An 18,647-nucleotide genomic window follows, 5' to 3' on the forward strand; every position below is an offset into this window, starting at 1 on the left:
ATAAATGTTATTTGCAGTTAACAATTTTCTTTTTTCTTTATTACAATATTTATGGCAAGACTAGGTATATAAAGATAAGTCCACACCGCTTTATTTTTTATGTCATATAACACAAATACAGGCAATGTAAAACTCTTAGGGGCGTGGCCCTAAAAGCCTATATTTACAGTGGTCGTTAAAAAAAGTCTATACCACAGATAACATAATACAGTGAAACTTGGTTAAGTGGGACCTGGATAAGTGAGAAACCTCTATACTTTACTTGTATCTATAGCAATAAGAGAGCTAAAGAATTTGTTTCTTTGAACGCGCTAATATCAGGAACTACTTGAACGATTTTGTCCTTGACATATATATAACGAGATTGCAGTTATGATACATATGATAAAAGAGTAATGAAACTGTGTCTGTACATTGAAGATAATAAAAAATAATATGTTTTATAAAAAATAAATAATAATTGGAGGGACAAATAAATAATAATTTCAAAAAAATCCACTTTTTTCTCTGTTTGTAAAAACACATTTTTTACATTAAGATTGGTTAATTATTTTTGTTAGAAACAGTTTTCTTTTTTTTGTTATTAAAAACGACCTTATCATAGACCCATTAATCTGAACAATTTAACATATTCCAGTGCGCAATCCAAAATTTAAAAAAAATCCATTTACGAATAGAGTAGCTTTTAGCAGTCCTAAACACATATTCATAAATGGTATAAATTCGCAAGATTTAAAATAATTCAATAAACTGTGGTAAGTATATTGTACATGCACTTATAAGTACTAGTGAACAACATGAGATAATGGCATGCGACCGTTGAGTATTTATCAATATTGTACCTCCATACACTTTTACGAAACACGTAAAACACCTTTTGTGTGGCCGCCATACTAAATTCGCGTAAATGGAATTTTCATGTACCATGAATTGAACTTTCATCCTATGCAATGAATAGAGGGTTTGTCGAAATACAAAGAAATAAGAATTTATTATACCTGTGGATTTATCTTACTTTCAAAGGCGCTTTTCAAATACTATTTTTACAATGCATAGAGCAATTAAAAGTACAGCGTAAGAATGATTATTATGAAAAGCAATTTAAATGCAAAGATGAAATTTTACAATTGTATCAATAGATCCCAGAAGTATCTATTTAATATTTTCTCGGCGGCTCTACAATCTGCCATTCATATCGAACGTGATGAGACTGAAAGATTATGATTATGAAATCTTTCGATTCTTTGTCATTAGAAAGAACTTATCGTTCACTGCCGCGGAATTGGTATGGAAGAACTAAGAGCACGACTGTTAAATCATGGAAAGCGTTATACATACAGTATTACAGAAATCGGTCTACTTTTATATTTATTGTACATATGACAGTTATCAAGAAATATTATAGATATTAACTAATAACAACTAATAAAAAGTATTTGTATACTTAATTTTGTATACTTAGTTTATATCGTCGATTAAATCAAGTTTATTGACAAGTAAGAAAGTAATATTTCAAAGTAACAAATTAATATTTATTTTACCAAAATAGTTTTTGATACAATGAGCAACAATGTTGCAATGTACAACTAATGGTAGATATTGTTAGATACAAACAAGTTCCAAACACTGAAACTGAGTAATCCTTCTATTTATATCATTAAAATGGAAGAAAATCTTATTTAACCATATTGATTTAAGGTATTTATAATTTATTATATCAGTGAAACTTCAAGAGCAAACCGACTTTAAAGTGTGATATTTATTTAGTGGTAAAACTGTATTTGAAATAGTAAAATTGGTGTTGAAGAGGTATTTTATATGTTTTAACGCTTTAACTTAATACCTAGTCTAATATAACAGCGTAACAATGTTATCAGTAAACTGTTACAATGGATTCGAGTATTCGCATGAATATTTTTTGGTTTTCATTGCACTGAAGTAAATCAAACATGTGAAAAGTCAATCAGCCTAATAACCTACGCAAAGATACAGATTTGATCAAGATATAAATTAAAAACCCTTCTCGTGTTTCAGAAAAATATATCAATCATAAATCTTTACAAGAGAAAACAAAGGTAGTGTTTTGTGTCTTAATGTGCTTTTTAATAACTGTTATTCATAGTATATCAGAAATTATACGGCTGAGATATTTTACGCGAAGCGTAACATTCCATTTCTTGTCGTATTTCATGAGATCATAAAAAAAGAAAATAAGTGTAATATATCATTCTCAGCTAATGCGAGATAATGCGTTTATTGAAAATAAGTCATGCATAATGCATTCGAAATACTTTGCATTTCAGATTTATATTGCGAATATTAAAGAGGGTTTATTATTCTGATCACTTCTAATAATAAAATCTGCTTGGTTGGAACTACAATTTTTGAGACTTGAAATTATAGGCAGTTACGTACTCAAGGTATACCTATACGGTTTTTATTTTTATCATCATGATAAAAAATTCTATTCTTTTAAATGTTTTATTTGATATCACATTTTAGTGCTATATATAGATAATTTATGTGCTCGGGACTCACTAAGAGATCTCTTATCTTTTAAGAGTACTGGGTATCCTTATTGTAATATGTAATGACGATTCAAAAGTGCTTCTATAAGAAGACTAATTGAATAAATAAATGTTTAAGTTTAAGTTTATAAAACAAAAAATTAATTCTCTATATACCTACATAGTATTATTTTTATTATGTTTTCTTGGAAGAGTGGCTTATATTATATATTATTAGAATCAAGTACATTTAAATTTCTCTCTAACTCCTTAAATAAAATGAAAAGTGACGTCGCATGTAAAACTTTTGTCGTTACGTATCTACTGGTTCAAACGTCGCGTCGTTTAAATAAACGACATTATCATCTTAAAGTATCACAACCGTCTGTTGTTAACTATTAAATTAGCTACCCTTTTAATGTTAGTTTTGACATTTCAAACAAATTTATTAAAGATACCATTAAATTTAAATGTTATTATAGTTTTATTTTATGTCATAGTCAACAAAGGAGCTGATGGGTCTCCGGATAGCGCCACCGCCTATGAACTTTTACAGACGCTTTACGCCTCTACAATGGATTGCAGACTTTAAAATATGGGATAAAAATAGGAATTGATGAGAAGAAGAAAGGAAATTAGTGGGAAGAGTAATATAAAGGATAGTTGACTAAGAAATCATACAGATAATTTAGATGTACGGAAAACAATACGTTTCGGTAAATAAGAACAATCTTGTTTGTATTTTCATCGTATTTATTTATATAAGATAACAGGTGAATATTAATAGCTGTTGTTTATGTAGGTGATATATAGTAGACTAATAGAAAATTCAGTAAGTAAGAAGATTCAACCGGCAGGTAATAAACTAGAAAGTCATTTGTTTTAGGCCAAGAACTTGAAGGAAGGTTACAATTTAAAGTTATTATGTATATTCAGATAATAAAGTTTATAATCACACCATAGATACTGAGTAGTGCTACACAGTCAAATTAACTAAGTAGACATTGTTTTAAGGAAGAAGCCACCGACAACCAAAACACAGTTCCCAACTAGTTCGGTAGTCAGTGGGTCATATAAAAGATGTAATTACTTTGTTTTATGTCAATAAATATTTTTTCATTTTTTTTTTTTCATTTTTCATTTTCAAACACCAATCACGATTTTGTAGACTAGATGCAACATGATGAGGGTATGAATATCTCATACGTCATACAGATATATCGAATACAAGAAAGGTTTGAAAATGCGTATCATGTAACGCACCCTCGTTAACAGCGTGATGGATGGTGTTCTTAGGGCGTGCAAGCGTCATTGTACGACCGGATCAGAAATTGTCCAATAACATGCTCATTTCGCTTGATCCTAAATTGTGATATGGTATCCCACGATCGGCTTTAGATAAATTGTCCTGTGTGAAATATTGACACTCCTGGTGAGGTTAGGTTACTAGCTGTGATGATTATTTATTTTATCCACATATGTTCAGAAGAATCTCTTAGATGAGTTTAGAGTTCGGATACGACACCTACATAGATGTTAACAATTTAAATATCTTTAGTATGAATCTATAAATTTTTAAGTTGACTCTAAAACAATATAAGAGACAATGTGGCAAGCTTGACAATGACTACTGTGTTTGTTTAGAGTTTTGTGTGTGGTAATTAGGTACTTAATACCCGTAAATTTCGAAGGCAACAAACATTTACTCCTAAGTAGGTACCTATATTAAGCGTAATGGAATAATGAACCATTAATTGAGACCAATAATAAATCCAGCACACAACACCCCAGATATCCATTAAGATTACGTAACAAAATTTATGTTTTTACACTAATTCCATCAAGCAATAAGATTTATTTCATTTTACAGATTTTGAATATAGTTTGCACATAAGAATTGCTTGTATTGTATACTCTGATTCTAGAATTTTTCAACTTCATACACTCTATGCATTTTTAAAACACGTTATTGACTTTAGTAACTCTATGTTGATTCAAAATATTGCAAGGTTTAAAATGAGTCTTAACTATTTACGTATTATTATCAAAATTTTCATTAGATATATTAACTAAACTATTTAAAAACCTATAACAAAAAATGAGAGATCTGATATTTAAGGGATTTGTTTAGGGGAAATAAGATAAACATAATTTAAATAAAACTCCTAAAATTTGAGATGCTATTGTAGTGGTTAAATTGAGGATCAATTGGGAATTGGAAAAAAAAAGTTAAGTAAAGTCTAAGTAAGTATAAGAAAAGTAGTTTTTAAGTAAATCATAGAAACCAAAATTAACATCACGAATGTGATGAAAATCAGACAACCCTAATATTCATCGCAAATAACAATTTAGTAACTTGTCCTGTTTTATTCTTTGGAATTTGTCTAATTTTCAACTCGTAGACCGTATGTATGGATTCTCTAATAAACGAACCTAGATTTTTCTCATTCTGTATTACATTACTCTCTCGTGTTACTGTTCCCCTCTCAACGTAATGTTTTAGTCACGGAAGGCTCATTTTTCATCTCACGAGTCGTTCTCTCCCTCTAGAAAATCGTTAAAGCGTTTACATTTTATAGTATACCCGAATTTTCCTCCTTACTCAAAAACGACATCGTTGAAAAAGCAATCAATGAGCGAGCTTTTGAATTTCATATCTAACAAAGCAAACATAATATTATTCAGAATAAACTGTCATTGAAATTGAAAGCGTTATTAGGTATTACCATATCAATTAATTTGTTATTACATTCACTACCATTTATTCAGATTTTTTGCGTGTTAATATTTAGGTAATGATTATAATTTTTCAACCGTAATATATGCTGATATGGAAAATAATAGTTTTTTAGTTATAATTATAGAAAAAGGAATCGGACGTAAGTAGGTTTACCTCAAGGTCTATGCGAGTAGGTAAGTTCTCTATCAGACTTCCCGAATCGATCAAGGTGAGGTTTATACGGAAATAATTGCGATACACATGCAATTTCTACATTATGTATCTTCAGGATTTTTTTCTAATAACACTATATAATTTGATAAAGAAATGAAAATTAAGTACTGATCGAATAAACACATGTTGAAATATTTATTACTTAAAAGATGGGTGTTATAATTAGAACTAATTATTCAGTAATTAAGGAGTTTTAATAAATTTAAAACGATATATAAACATTGTTATTTATTTTTCCCGAAGTTTCGAATACTTTACAGGAAGCGTGATCACGGGGAGAATGACAGCTGTGTCCCCGTGACCGAACTACCAATACAAAATCTTTTTCAATCCAAACTTTAAGATTAGGGCGCATTCAAGCAAACAAAGTTCTCAGCTTTATTATAAATAGCATAGATTCAGTGTAGGTACATAATATAAGCTCACTCTTCAACTAACAATATACTCGTGTTTACAAAAAAAAAGACTTTATTAAGGAGCTTCGGCCATTTTCATTCCCTATTCATTGCTAATCTGTGCCGCTTGTCGCATGTCTCCGACCATTGTGTAATCCTTTTTATTGCTGTCGCCAAAAGGCCCTCGTTCTTTAATTGTTTGTATTATCGCTGTTAGGGAATTGTGATTATTACATTTTTTTTAATGTGAAGAGTGCTTAAGGATTCTTACCTCCTTGCTGCACATTCTCTATTTACAACGTAGTTATGAAATTGCCTTGTTTAGGTCAGGCTTGCCAAATTGTTCGTCGTTTGTGAATTGGGCGTCGCACCATTGTTCCAGGGGTGTCGCGTTGACTCTCTAAAATTGAATTTATTGAGCCAACACTTTGAAAATAATTTTCCCGAAATTTTGGATGATTATGACCATAACATCAAGACGTACAACATAGGAAAAAGAAGAGCTAATGGATTTGTCGTATGGCTCAACCCTAGTTTGTTATGAAAACGTTAAACTATAACAGTTTGAGAATTTTATTTTCTCAAAAACATCATGCTAAAGAATCAAAGAGATGATAAAAACAAGAATAAATACAGGAATAAAGTTATTCCTGCTACTGCAAGTAAACTAATACCCATTAAAACAAACAAGGATTTTTGAAGAAGATTCGAAGTTAAGAGTTGCGAGTTGAGAACCCCTGCTGTAGGCTTTATAGATTCATACATAGTGTAATTAATATTATGAATAATGTAATAAAATACAAGACCATCAGAAACCGTCGATTTGGAAAAAATATTGCCTCCAATACCGCCTCCAGATGTTATCCTAATATAATACAATATTTATGAATCATTGACAGAATCGTTAAGCTCCGGTGCCATAATCTTTTTAGGGTAATGTAAGTGAAGATCGATCATTCTCTAAATGTCAATAACGCTGATATCAGAGAATCAAATATCTTTTTCCAATAATAGAATTTTTGACGATATTACAGGTTACGATGACGCTTGATGAGATGTCATCTTCGGGGAAATATCTTTGTTCTTTGTTTCAAGCCTATTTACAAAATAAAATTGAAAAGTTGGTCCCTACTGGGATTTCCCTACCCTATTATCTTAGTAATGTAAATTTAGTGTTGTGTAGTTTAATATAGTATGATAAAGAAGTGAACTTGCAATTAACGAATTAAGAATAAAATTTTGTTTTTGAATTTCTTGTGTATAAGTTCTCAGAGATGCTATTCACTCATATCAGATCAAAATATATTTTTATGACAATTACGTGTAACAACATTATCAAACAGTTATTAGATTATTAAATGCAAAAGGCCAGTTAAGTTTTATGGCAACAATAAAATAAATTTGCCGGTTCAAATGTATTCATGTAAGCAATAACAATAAAATATGTTGATGAGGATGGTCGTAGCGGACCATAACATCTGTAAAGTAAATTTAGACCTTGTTATGTCGGAATTCGCCATCCATAACTTAATGCGAAATTTCGCAGAGAAAAGACTCATATTCACTCGCCGTGACGTTTTAATTTAATATTCGATAAGAGTGCGAAAATATAAATAAAGATATTTTCATAAATATAAATGGGAAATATCAAATGTGTCCCGTAGGAAAGTGATACCTTGGGTCTACCAATAAATTTAGGGCCGTGACGTAGGCACCTATCTTCTCAATACGAAAAATGGTTTACAAAAATTATTTGGATAGAGACACGTTCGTACTTCGAAATGCAACAATTTATTAAAGTAGCAATTATGGTCCAGGCCAGATTATCATAATGGTATTCAAATAGGTACATGAGTATTTGCTAATTCAGCAAATTACGAGTAAATAAAATACAATTTTAATGATCCATTTTAATTTACATTTTATTCAAGTGCAACTTCATGATAGCTACATGGACTTAGGATTAAATGAGAAATTTTCATCTTCACCCCTATTATCATCAGGAGAAATATAATAAATGTTAATTATTGTCAAATCTTTATTATATTCCAACACATCTGAAATAAAGATTTAATGTTGGACAATATATTATAATTAAACCTCAGTTCTAATAAAGGACTATAATATATTGCAGCTTAAATTACCTACTTCAGTTAGGTTAAATTATAGTCCCTTAAGTAGCTATCATAATACGAGGATCATTTAATTAACAATATCACGTTCACGTAATTGGATGTTCCAATTTAACGCTGAATTGTAAGCAGACAATAACCAAAAACGAGGCGTGAGACGCGATTTGATGAGCTATGTCATCTGCATTGCAAATTTATTAACTTTAGCTTGCAGCCGACGCCGCGCCATATGCGTCGCGCGTTATGAGATGACTGTCATATCACCACACTTCATTGAAGTTCGTCTCACAAGCGCACAAGACATCCAAAGATATAATATCTATATGTCAAATATATTATTTACCACAATTTATGTGATTCAAAATAAAAAACCAACATATAAAAGCACAGCTGAAAGTAGTGAACAAGATACAACTGAAAAACAATTTCATTTTCTATTAGTTTATTGTGCTCAGCTTATACAAGTTTATTATGTAAGAGTTAGCATTTGCGAGTGTTGAGTGATGTGCATACGGCCTTGGCGCGGCGCCGGCTCGCTGCGAGTCTTCAACTTGCAACGTAGCAGCTGGAGAGTATTCTGCCAAAGTCGGGTCTGTTCCTCGACTGCTCCCTGGCGAGAGCTGATAGCACGTTGTTCCTATACAAGTTTATATGTATATGACATATCTAAGAATTAAAAATAAATTCAATATACATGTTTTTCGGTACTAATTTTTAATTAAATGCTAGTGATCAGTTAAGGTTCGGAATGTATTGTCATCCTTAAATGTGATTACGTATATTAACAGGACGCTGTACGCTGATGGTGTTACTCATGTTTTAGTATTAATGCTTATTTCAAAGTTGTTTATATTCTATCCGGTATAAACAGCTAATTAAATTGTATTAAACATAATCCGCTTCTGATAGATCATTTCCGAGTTTGAGCGTTGTTAATTTTCTCAATAAATGGCTGAGTGAATTTCGTTTCGCTTGTTTTGGTACATTTAAATGAGCTTCGATCAATCTTGATAACTTAATTATAAAATTTTGGACAAAATGGAAATTAATTATTAAAGCTTTTAATTATAAAACAGATCGATATATTCTGTAGAACTCCGCTAAGCACCACAAAAGTACCATATAAGTATAAACAAAGCGTTTTTTTAAAAACTCACTTCTTCCAAATGACCGACAATCTCTTCCAAATCGAATATTTTTTTCTTCAACGTCTCCATCTTTGACGGCTTTCGCGGGGACTGCATTGAATTTTTCATTTCAAACATTACAACTTCCTGCAAACTTTCTGCCTTTGTAATCTTTTGCCTCAAGTTTTTCCATTCATCCTCCTTACTATTCAGTTGGTCTGTCAATTCCTTAACTAAATTCTTTAAGGGTTCCATTTGGGAAGATATGTTTATAGATGTAGCTTCGTACACTCGTTTCTTTTGTTCATACATTTGCTGAATTGATTGGAATTCTTGTTTGATAGGTTTTATTTTATCGGCCAATGGCTGTAGTTCTTGTCGCACTTGTGACAGCTTTTGGGCAGTTTGTGCTACGAGCTAAATGATGAAAATTAGTCACATTTATGAAATTATAAGTAAGTCATTGCATTAATTAAAACATAAACGTTCAATAAAATGATTTACTGATATTAAATATAGAGGAGTTGATTGCGTTAAATCTTTACACAATAGGTCAAAAATGTTATATTTAATTAGTAGTCCGCCCCGGAATCGATCGTAGAACATATATAGTCTATACCACTCAGGGTACTGGGTAATGTACATAGACGACGGTGATAAAGTTTTTGAAAACGGTCTAACATTTCCCGAGATAGCACTTTCGAATAAATTAACAAACAAACTCTTCAACTTTATACTATAAATATTAAGTGTAGATAAAGATTTAATATTGTATTAAAGAGAAAAACATTATCTTACCTGTGACAAGTCATGAAATGACTTTTTGGTCAAATCTGTTTGTTCTAAAGACGCCTTTTGAGTTTCATCATCATCAATTTTCATTTTTCTATTATTTAATAAAGTCATTTCAATGGTCGGATCTGAAGTACTTAGAATTTGTAAAGTTCTAGTTAAAATACCAGCTTCAACCTTAAATTGAATTAAATGTTGATACAAAAAACAAAAAAGAATAAATCAAAATAGCAATACAATGAAATACCTTAAACGACGACAAATTAGCTCGTTGCCTTTTATAAACTGTACTTTTTGAACGTAAAGAATTAACATACTTCTTCAACTCTTCACCTCTCAATACCATGTCTCCAAGGAGTTGTTTTACCTTTTAGAGTAAAAAAAAAATGAATCGTTTAATGCTAAATGTAATCATATTTATATACAAGTATCTGATAAAGTGGTGAACATTATTTTTTTTTTATAATAAGAACCTCATTACACATATTTAAATATTACTTTATAGTTGTAATTGATACAATATTCTTAATGCGGTGATCGAAACTCAATCTCTCCGATTCGATGTCGACCGGTTTTAAATGGAACGAGAAAATATATGATAGATTTTCCTTGCCCACGGTTTGTCGGAGATTGATGCTGTTCCAAAAATAATCGTAGAAAAAATACAATACTACCTAAAGTAGGTGTAATATATCTCTATAAAACTTTTATTTTATGAAAACAATAATAATAAAATATGAATTTAAAATATGAATGTATAACATTAAAATGTATAAACATATAGCTATTTTAAATCAACAGTATACGCTACTGGCACATGAAACCTAGGGTGGGTCTGAGCCAAATGGGACATCCCCTATTTAAAATAATATCGTTGGCGGTACGCATCAATAGCTCAATGTTGCCGTAACAGCAGTGCGATAAACAAAAATATTTTTTTCTCACGTTATAGTTAAGATCGATATGAATTCTAAATTGATTGATGAAGTTCACATTTCAATTCTGAATACTGATATCGAAGCGTGTCTAATAAGATCATACTTCAGATTGTAGGTCGGCTAAGGTAGCTTCGTGTTCCTTCAATGTTGCTGCAAGTTCGTGTACGTGAGTCGCACTGGACTCTTTATTACGTCGTATAACAGACGCTTGCTGGCGGAAAGGAGCCAACTTATCTTCTTGCGAGCCAGATGTAGCGAGGCGTTGCTGCACCAATTGTTCGATCTCCCCGTTCACTTTAGATATCTGTGAAGCATTTACCACAAATTCTGAGCTGGCACCATAACATAACAACAACTTCATGTCTAACACAAGAAATGGGTGAATTTGTTTGTAGGTGGAAGGTACAATTCATTTGATTATTTGATTATTCAATTGAATAATTAACGAGAAGTCGAGAATATGTGTCAGTTGTAGTGTAAACGTCGTAGTCGTCGTAGCTTCAAAACAAAAATATCATTAAAATGATAGTGTTTACATTTACGAAAGTAAAACCACTTTACCTTATCTTGTACTACATTTAAATCGCTACGGGTCGGATGTTGCTCCATAGTTACAGTTTGCATAATATTCAGCTCTTTCTGTAAATTACTAGTTTCTTGCGGCAGTTTTTCTTTTACCAGATATCTATTCAGCTTAAAAGATAAATAAAATATAAGAGCACGATCAGTAATCAGTAGATTGCTGGTTAGTAAATATTTATAGATGGTTTTACCTGGATTTCTTCTTGTAAATGTTTAATAACATCGTTAGCAGTCCTGGGAGCGGCGCTCTGCCCATGAATAACATTCAAGTACCGCTTTAGTTGCTCTGATGCTGTTTTGAGTTGCGTTTGTTGAGTTTCGTACTGAAGAATAATTTTTCATTCAGACATTATCTTTTAATTTGATGCGTCACGCGTAACAAAATAAGGCATCAATCACTCTGTGGACTCAGCTTTATTTTTAAAGCCCTCAATAAATTATACGTATGATATATTAAGTTCATAATTGACTTGTCCAAATATCGATTAATAGAATGAGAGCTTCATAAGGATAATCCGTAACCATAGTGTTATAATCCATTTTTAAGATATTAATGATTAAATCGACAAAATGTATTATGACGTAAGTCAATAGATATTTTAAAATTACCAAGCACACATACACAGCCATAACACATGTAATTATACTATATAATCAAAAAAATATGCCTTATTTCCATAACATCATTTTTTTAAATTTTCTTTTGGTTTGTGTGACACAAGATATCCTAAAATATTACTTTGTTTTGAACCACTAACCTGGGCTTCCAGTTCCGTAGCTCGTTCCTGTTGCAATCTTAAAAGTTTACTTTCATGTAGAAGCTCTTCTTTATTATTAACGTCTGTTAGATGCACTTGAACATTTTCTAATCTTTTTATCACTAAAAAATTTCATACAGAGTCAAATTTAACATGATTTAATAATGGAGTATTTACTTCAACACAAAACGAATTAATATAAAAAAAATCATCTTTTGGTTGGATATGTCTCTTCAAATAGGGCTCGACTGTATCGAAATAGCCTTACAGGGTTATCGGTGTCTATGCTATGGCAATTTGATAAGCAATGTACGGAAACATTCTATGTATCAATTTTTATTCCCGCCCTGTGGGTAATATATCTACAGTAATTTGTTATGTTTTGGTGGCGTATATTATTCACCATAGCGCCCCAACAATATGTTTAATAATAAGATGATACGGTTTCTATTTTCATATGTATCCGAAGGAAATAACCTAACATATATATATATTTTTTTATTTTATTAAGTATGGGGTCCTAACCTGTTATTTTAAAATTCACATTCGTTTTACATTATAATCAATCTAATGTATAGAACTATCTAAATACCATTATCATCCTTCATTTCGAATACTCATCCCACAAGAATCTGGCAGTTGACTAGGAGATTAAATCACATAGTTTAGGTACGTAAGCAAAACTATGTTGCTACGTTATATCTTAGTACAAACGTAGAAACAATATATATATACTAGCTGCGCCCCGCGGTTTCACCCGCGTAAGTCCGTATCCCGTAGGAATATCGGGATAAAAAATAGATGTTGGCCGATTCTCAGACCTACCCAATATGCTTACCAAATTTCAGAGGAATCGGTCAAGCCGTTTCGGAGGAGTATGGCAACGAAAACTGTGACACGAGAATTTTATATATATAGAAGAAGATAGAAGATACACCAAAGTGGATTAAAATTAAACGTTACATAACCATTTCATACTGACACTATAAATACACATCTAGGTACTTAACTTGTATCTAAAATGAAGGTATCAAGAAGGACTGAACCCTGAGGGAAGGTACCTATTTAATTTTTTTATAGCTCATGTACAACAACAATGCAGCAACAATGTATGTACAATAATGTAATACAAAGGTGTATTCCCACCTTGTAAATGCATTGACGTGAACTAAAATAATTGTAAAATTATTTGTAGACATATTTTGCATCACATGAGGAATATTAAATATTATCTCAACTTAAATAGTGAGTATATTGGAATGGTGAGAAATTATCAATTAAGTTTCAGTCATTTGGGCCTACAGTTTGTCCAGGAGCTTTAAAAATGTGTTTTTAGAGATTTTATGTGCTCTTTTCGAGTTTCCACTTTGCCACCTCGTATCTTTTCCGCACGCGCCTCGATATTGGAAAAATTACGTCGTGAAGCAGTTTTTTTTTATACGACATCAAGAGATTTCTGGGAAAAGATTCCTAGTCGTCTACTTTCAGGAAATATCTATGTACGAAAAATATGCTCTTATTTTAATTAATAACGTTTTCGGTAAAATCTACAGATTTGGCGTATTTTCGCGTATCTTGCGACGCTCGACGCTCGGACGCCGAAACTATAAAATTAACCTATAAATTTTTCTTTCTATTTTGAAAACTTTTGGTAAATCTTCAAGGCAAAACTACCAGGTGACAGGACTACTACACACATAAGTAATAAGATTTAAGTAGCGCATTTTGTCAAATCAATTAACTTACCAATATCTCGTTCCACTGCCATCTCTTTGATATCATTGATAATTTCCGCCGCACTTTCCTTTTGAAGGTGTCTGGTCCTTTTGTGAACGTCTTTAAACTCGTCGATGAGATTGTGATACAACTCCAGTAAATCTTGGATTGTATTGTTTCTCGCAACATCCGGTGGTATTTCGGGAAGCTTTAAATACCTATAATACAAAGATTCAGTTAACGTGATATCATTGTAGAAATTTACCTTTAATTCATAAAATGCCTTAATGCCTTTGACCAATGAACGTAATTTGATTCATTGTTTTTTCTAAGTCTGCCCCTACCTGCTTATTTATTTAGTACATTTTTGCCACAGATGGCACATACAAATATGATAATAATTTCACGATAACGTATGGCGCCTATAAAAACAATAATTCTGCATATTACGTATTCTTTGTAAATTAATTAAAACTTTTCGTCAATTTCATCCTTCTACCCTAATGGTAAGTAACTATTAGGAGTAAGTAACACCGTAATAGCCACATTTAATGATGACGAAGCATTCCCATGTGTTTATTTTCACAGCTTAGTATATACAGCTAAGATGGTGTTACCTCAATTAATTTCCGCAACAATAAAACATAAGACGGAAGGGAATAAGTAAATAAACTTTGTGAACAAGCTAATAAACTTTCTCATACGTACCTCTTTTGTGCTAGACTCCCTAATTGAAATTAACGAGCGCAAAAATAAAGCCGCATAACCGAGACTGTGCCACCTTCAATATAAATATCTTTGTATCTATTTATCACATCTCATTGTAAGTGATTGATGAAGAAAAAACGACAAACTTGCGAAGCATGAACAACATCGCAATTATATACATACGTTTATAAATTCATAACATTTTATATTGTGACAACTTGATTGTTTGATACGAATATAGAATTCATGACGATAGTCGTCTACGTGGTGTTTTTATAATATACCTTGCAAGATACGCTGTATTCTTAACTTGGTCCTTGTTCGTTAAAAGCCAATATAGCACATGGTGAATGGTTCTAGAATCTCCTGCGAGGAGTTGAGATCTAAATACCGCTGGGTCTACTGCAGATGGTGGTCGGTACTTAACATTGCTCAACATTTCCAGTAACCTCACCGATACAGTATCACTTTCTTCCAAGGTAATGTCCAACTAGAAAGGACAAGTATAATATTAAAATATCGTGAAAATAGATCGTACTAATCTAATTAATACGAAATAATACTAAAAGTGTTATAAGAATAAAGACGTATCGGATAATGTTATTAAATACAAACAAGGCAAATTCCGTATAGGCTATATTTGATATTCCGTATTTTAGGTACTTAAATAAAGGAAAAGTTACCATTTCGCCAGCATTAAAATAAGCCAGTAAGTCCACAAGTAACTGCAACAATTGCTTTTCTTCCAAAGCATCGAACTTTATCAAGTCATAATTTCTTCCTAAAGTTACGTTGATTTCCTTCACAATAAACTTCATCTGCTCAGTCATTTTAGAAGTTAATTGCAATTCTCCGTTAGAAACGGTGGTTTTTAAGAAATAAAATTTAAATCTTTTCACTACTTTTCTGTAACAAAACTTGTTTACAAGATTTGTTGCTATAGCAACGACGTGTACCGATCGTACCCATAGAAAGTATAATAAAAAATTTGGTGTATTGTTTTAATAATCGATAGCTTTTTTCAATTCATGTTATTTTATGTATATTTTATATAAAAAATTCCCGAGACACAATTTTAGCTACCAAACTTCTCCGAAACGGCTGGACCGATTCTTATGAAATTTTGTGTGCCGAGTGCCGAGAATCAGGTAACATCTTTTTATGATATTTTTCATACCCGTAAATGATAAGAGAAACGCAGGACAGCGATTGCCGGGTCAGCTAGTTAGCCGATAAAAGAATATAATATCGGGTAAACGTAGGTTTAATAAAAGGTATGCTGTGTATTAATTAATAGATCCCTTTATGGCAGGGAAAACAAAGGAGCATGTGGGCAACCTATGACATTTGTTTTGTTTCTACTGCCCAATAACACACTCAAGATTGATGCTATTGCAGGTACTTTACTTTAGTCCTTTATGAAATAGTAGTTTGGGGACACAACAGATAATTAACGAATATCAATAGATATAAAATGTTTTACTTTGAGGGTAACAATAAAAAACAGTGGTCAAGTTGGAATAATTTATATTTCTATTATGATACAATCATAGATATATCATATTATTGTAATCGTCAAATCTCAACAAGTTACGCTTACACTGTACACTTTGTGCCTTACACTTCAGTAAGTAGATCTCGTTATACAACTGCCAATTACGGAACAATTCGTCTCACAGCCTTATTGACTACATTCCACAACACTTCCCGGCTAGATGCTCTGCTTGAAGGAGAAACAAAGAAACACTAACCTATTTAAGTCTTCTACGAGGTTATAAAATTATACTAATGGCCCATGTTCCAATATCCGAGTACGAATCAGTTATGAATTAGTTATTTTACCATTCTCTTTATTACGTGGTAGTAAACAGGACAGAATGAAATAAACACGTGATTATAACAATAAATTTGTAATACTTTTCCCACAACAAGAATTATTTTAATACTTATTTTGTTTTTGATATATAATGAAGAATTAATAGTCTTACTTATATAAATAATATATTTTATAATACTATCAATAAAATCTTTACTTAATAGTAATATCATATTTCTTTGGCCATGAGTTTTAAACATAATAAGATAACAAAATTGCAAATAAGTGCAATTTTGGTTTCCATTTATATTGTGTGATTGTGCCATATATACGAATTTCTTTAAAAATTTTCACTAAATTATACACACATACGAAAATTAAATCTTATTTGAGACTACTCGGATACTGTGAAATTGGCCTTAAGCGTTCACGTGGATGACGTAATCAAAACACATGACGCGATATCACTGGCTATAGAACCTACTTAGCACCAATGAGGAGAGAAGTTAACTTTGTCAATGTCACGACAGTATTCAAAATATAAAGGTTAAAAAGTACGAAATTAGCACAAAAATGTAGTCACATAGTGCAAAGATCACAAACAATAATACGTCTTAAACACCCGAAACTATGGATAATTAATACGTGCCGTTACTAAAATTTACACTAAGTTCACAATAATAAATTATTTATGGATATGCATACTCACTTACATATACTACTTCTCATGTCTGTGAACACGATATAAGTACTTCAAATCCTCATTATAAAATTAACAATAGTAAATAAATAATTAAGCTAATAGCGTTTTAATTACAAATAACTAGAGACGATTGTGTACGAACGAAACCTAATCGTGTTTATTTTTGTGATGCGCTTCGAATAAATTCACTTCTACTTACAACTATGGCATGCACCATCTTACATTTATTAGACCCTGAGTTGACAAAATAAGCACGCCGTTATAAGAACTAAAGGACATATCGAACAATTCAATTCAGATAGAAGCAAAAACCGTTACATTGCATTTATAAACGGAATATAAAATTTATTGAAAATACTAAATTATCGTATTGATTTTTAAACATAATAATTTGTACTCTTCTAAATTAATGAAAATTATACATCATACATACAATTATATTAGCATTAGATAAATGTTAAGTGTGAATAATAGTAATTAGTGTTCAATAATCACTACCCTTGCAATTGTTCAATTTACTGATAATCACATTACCGTAATCAAATACAGCCCTTTTAATAAAAAATAAGTAATCAAAGTCGACATTTATGATTCATGTGACGCTCGATAATCGATAACATAATATATTTTCGATCAGTTTGCATAATACACGCTTGGTCCTCGCAATTTTTCTCTCTTGACATTAATACTTTAATCCTAATTTCACTTTTTGATAGGAATGTTGTAAGAGAGAATTAGGAAATGCAATCGAAGACCACTTCGAGCTAATAATTATCATTGGCGCGATCATAGCCGAAAATTCGTAATATTTTGATTGATGTCAACAAAATAAATGCAAAAACATAAACAAAAAAAACGTACCAGAACGAACAACGTCAAAATACTATAAAATCAATATCCTCACAAATATAAACATACATAATTATACAAAACATAAAAATCATCCCCGAAGACGACACATAATCCGACATCTACACGATACATCTAACAATAAGGTACCTCATATAAAATATCACTACAATCTAAAATCTACATCTAAATCACAAGATGAACGAAACGAAAATACAAGGCTGAACGCTGTGTGCGGCAACAACGCCATCGCTTCAAATGACGCGGCTCTCTTTTTCAATTCCACTGAGCGGCGGCTGAGCGATTGGGCGCTAACTTGAACAGAAGACCGGCGGAACGCGCGTCGCTCTCACAGTAGACCGCCCTTCCGACCGAACAGGAAGGTACTGAGAGTGCCGAGCGGGGATGAGCTGACCGGCTGGCTGATGGTGGTCGTAGGGGTGGCGCCCACGGTTCCTAGGTCTGTTCTGGGTCTAGGAGCGCGGGGGCCTCGCGTTCGTCTCCCGAGCGTGTTAGTGTTGGACGCGCTGGGAACGTCTAGCGCGCCTTCTCCGGGATGCGCGGGCACGCCCAGCGGCGAATCCGCAATACCTGGCCGCTCGGCCGACTGGGCGGCGGGCGACCGCAGCGTTCTTTTGAGATAGGTCAGCTGTTCCATGGGGCTGCGATGA

General features: G+C 32.1%; 2 protein-coding genes across 2 annotated transcripts in view; both read right to left on the reverse strand.

The window, feature by feature from the left end:
• Nucleotides 1–8,456: 8,456 nt before the first annotated feature.
• On the reverse strand, nt 8,457–15,438 carry LOC119835211 (intraflagellar transport protein 81 homolog). Its single transcript, XM_038359912.1, has 11 exons — nt 15,292–15,438; nt 14,893–15,098; nt 13,931–14,118; nt 12,185–12,306; nt 11,618–11,749; nt 11,406–11,537; nt 10,948–11,148; nt 10,154–10,273; nt 9,913–10,083; nt 9,145–9,531; nt 8,457–8,624 (listed from the first exon to the last, which is right to left on the reverse strand). Exons 1-11 carry the CDS (start codon nt 15,436–15,438, stop codon nt 8,457–8,459), a joined length of 1,974 nt encoding a protein of 657 aa, XP_038215840.1.
• Nucleotides 15,439–16,118: 680 nt separating this feature from the next.
• The window catches only part of LOC119834860 (trafficking kinesin-binding protein milt), a 30,416-nt gene continuing 27,887 nt past the window's right edge, over nt 16,119–18,647 (reverse strand). Inside the window, exon 15 of the mRNA XM_038359378.1 lies at nt 16,119–18,645. Coding sequence (XP_038215306.1) covers nt 18,326–18,645 — 320 coding nt within the window. The 3' untranslated portion in view covers nt 16,119–18,325. The remainder of the gene's footprint in view (nt 18,646–18,647) is intronic.

The sequence above is a fragment of the Zerene cesonia genome, chromosome 20 (genome assembly GCF_012273895.1).
Source record: "Zerene cesonia ecotype Mississippi chromosome 20, Zerene_cesonia_1.1, whole genome shotgun sequence".
Classification (NCBI taxonomy): domain Eukaryota; kingdom Metazoa; phylum Arthropoda; class Insecta; order Lepidoptera; family Pieridae; genus Zerene; species Zerene cesonia.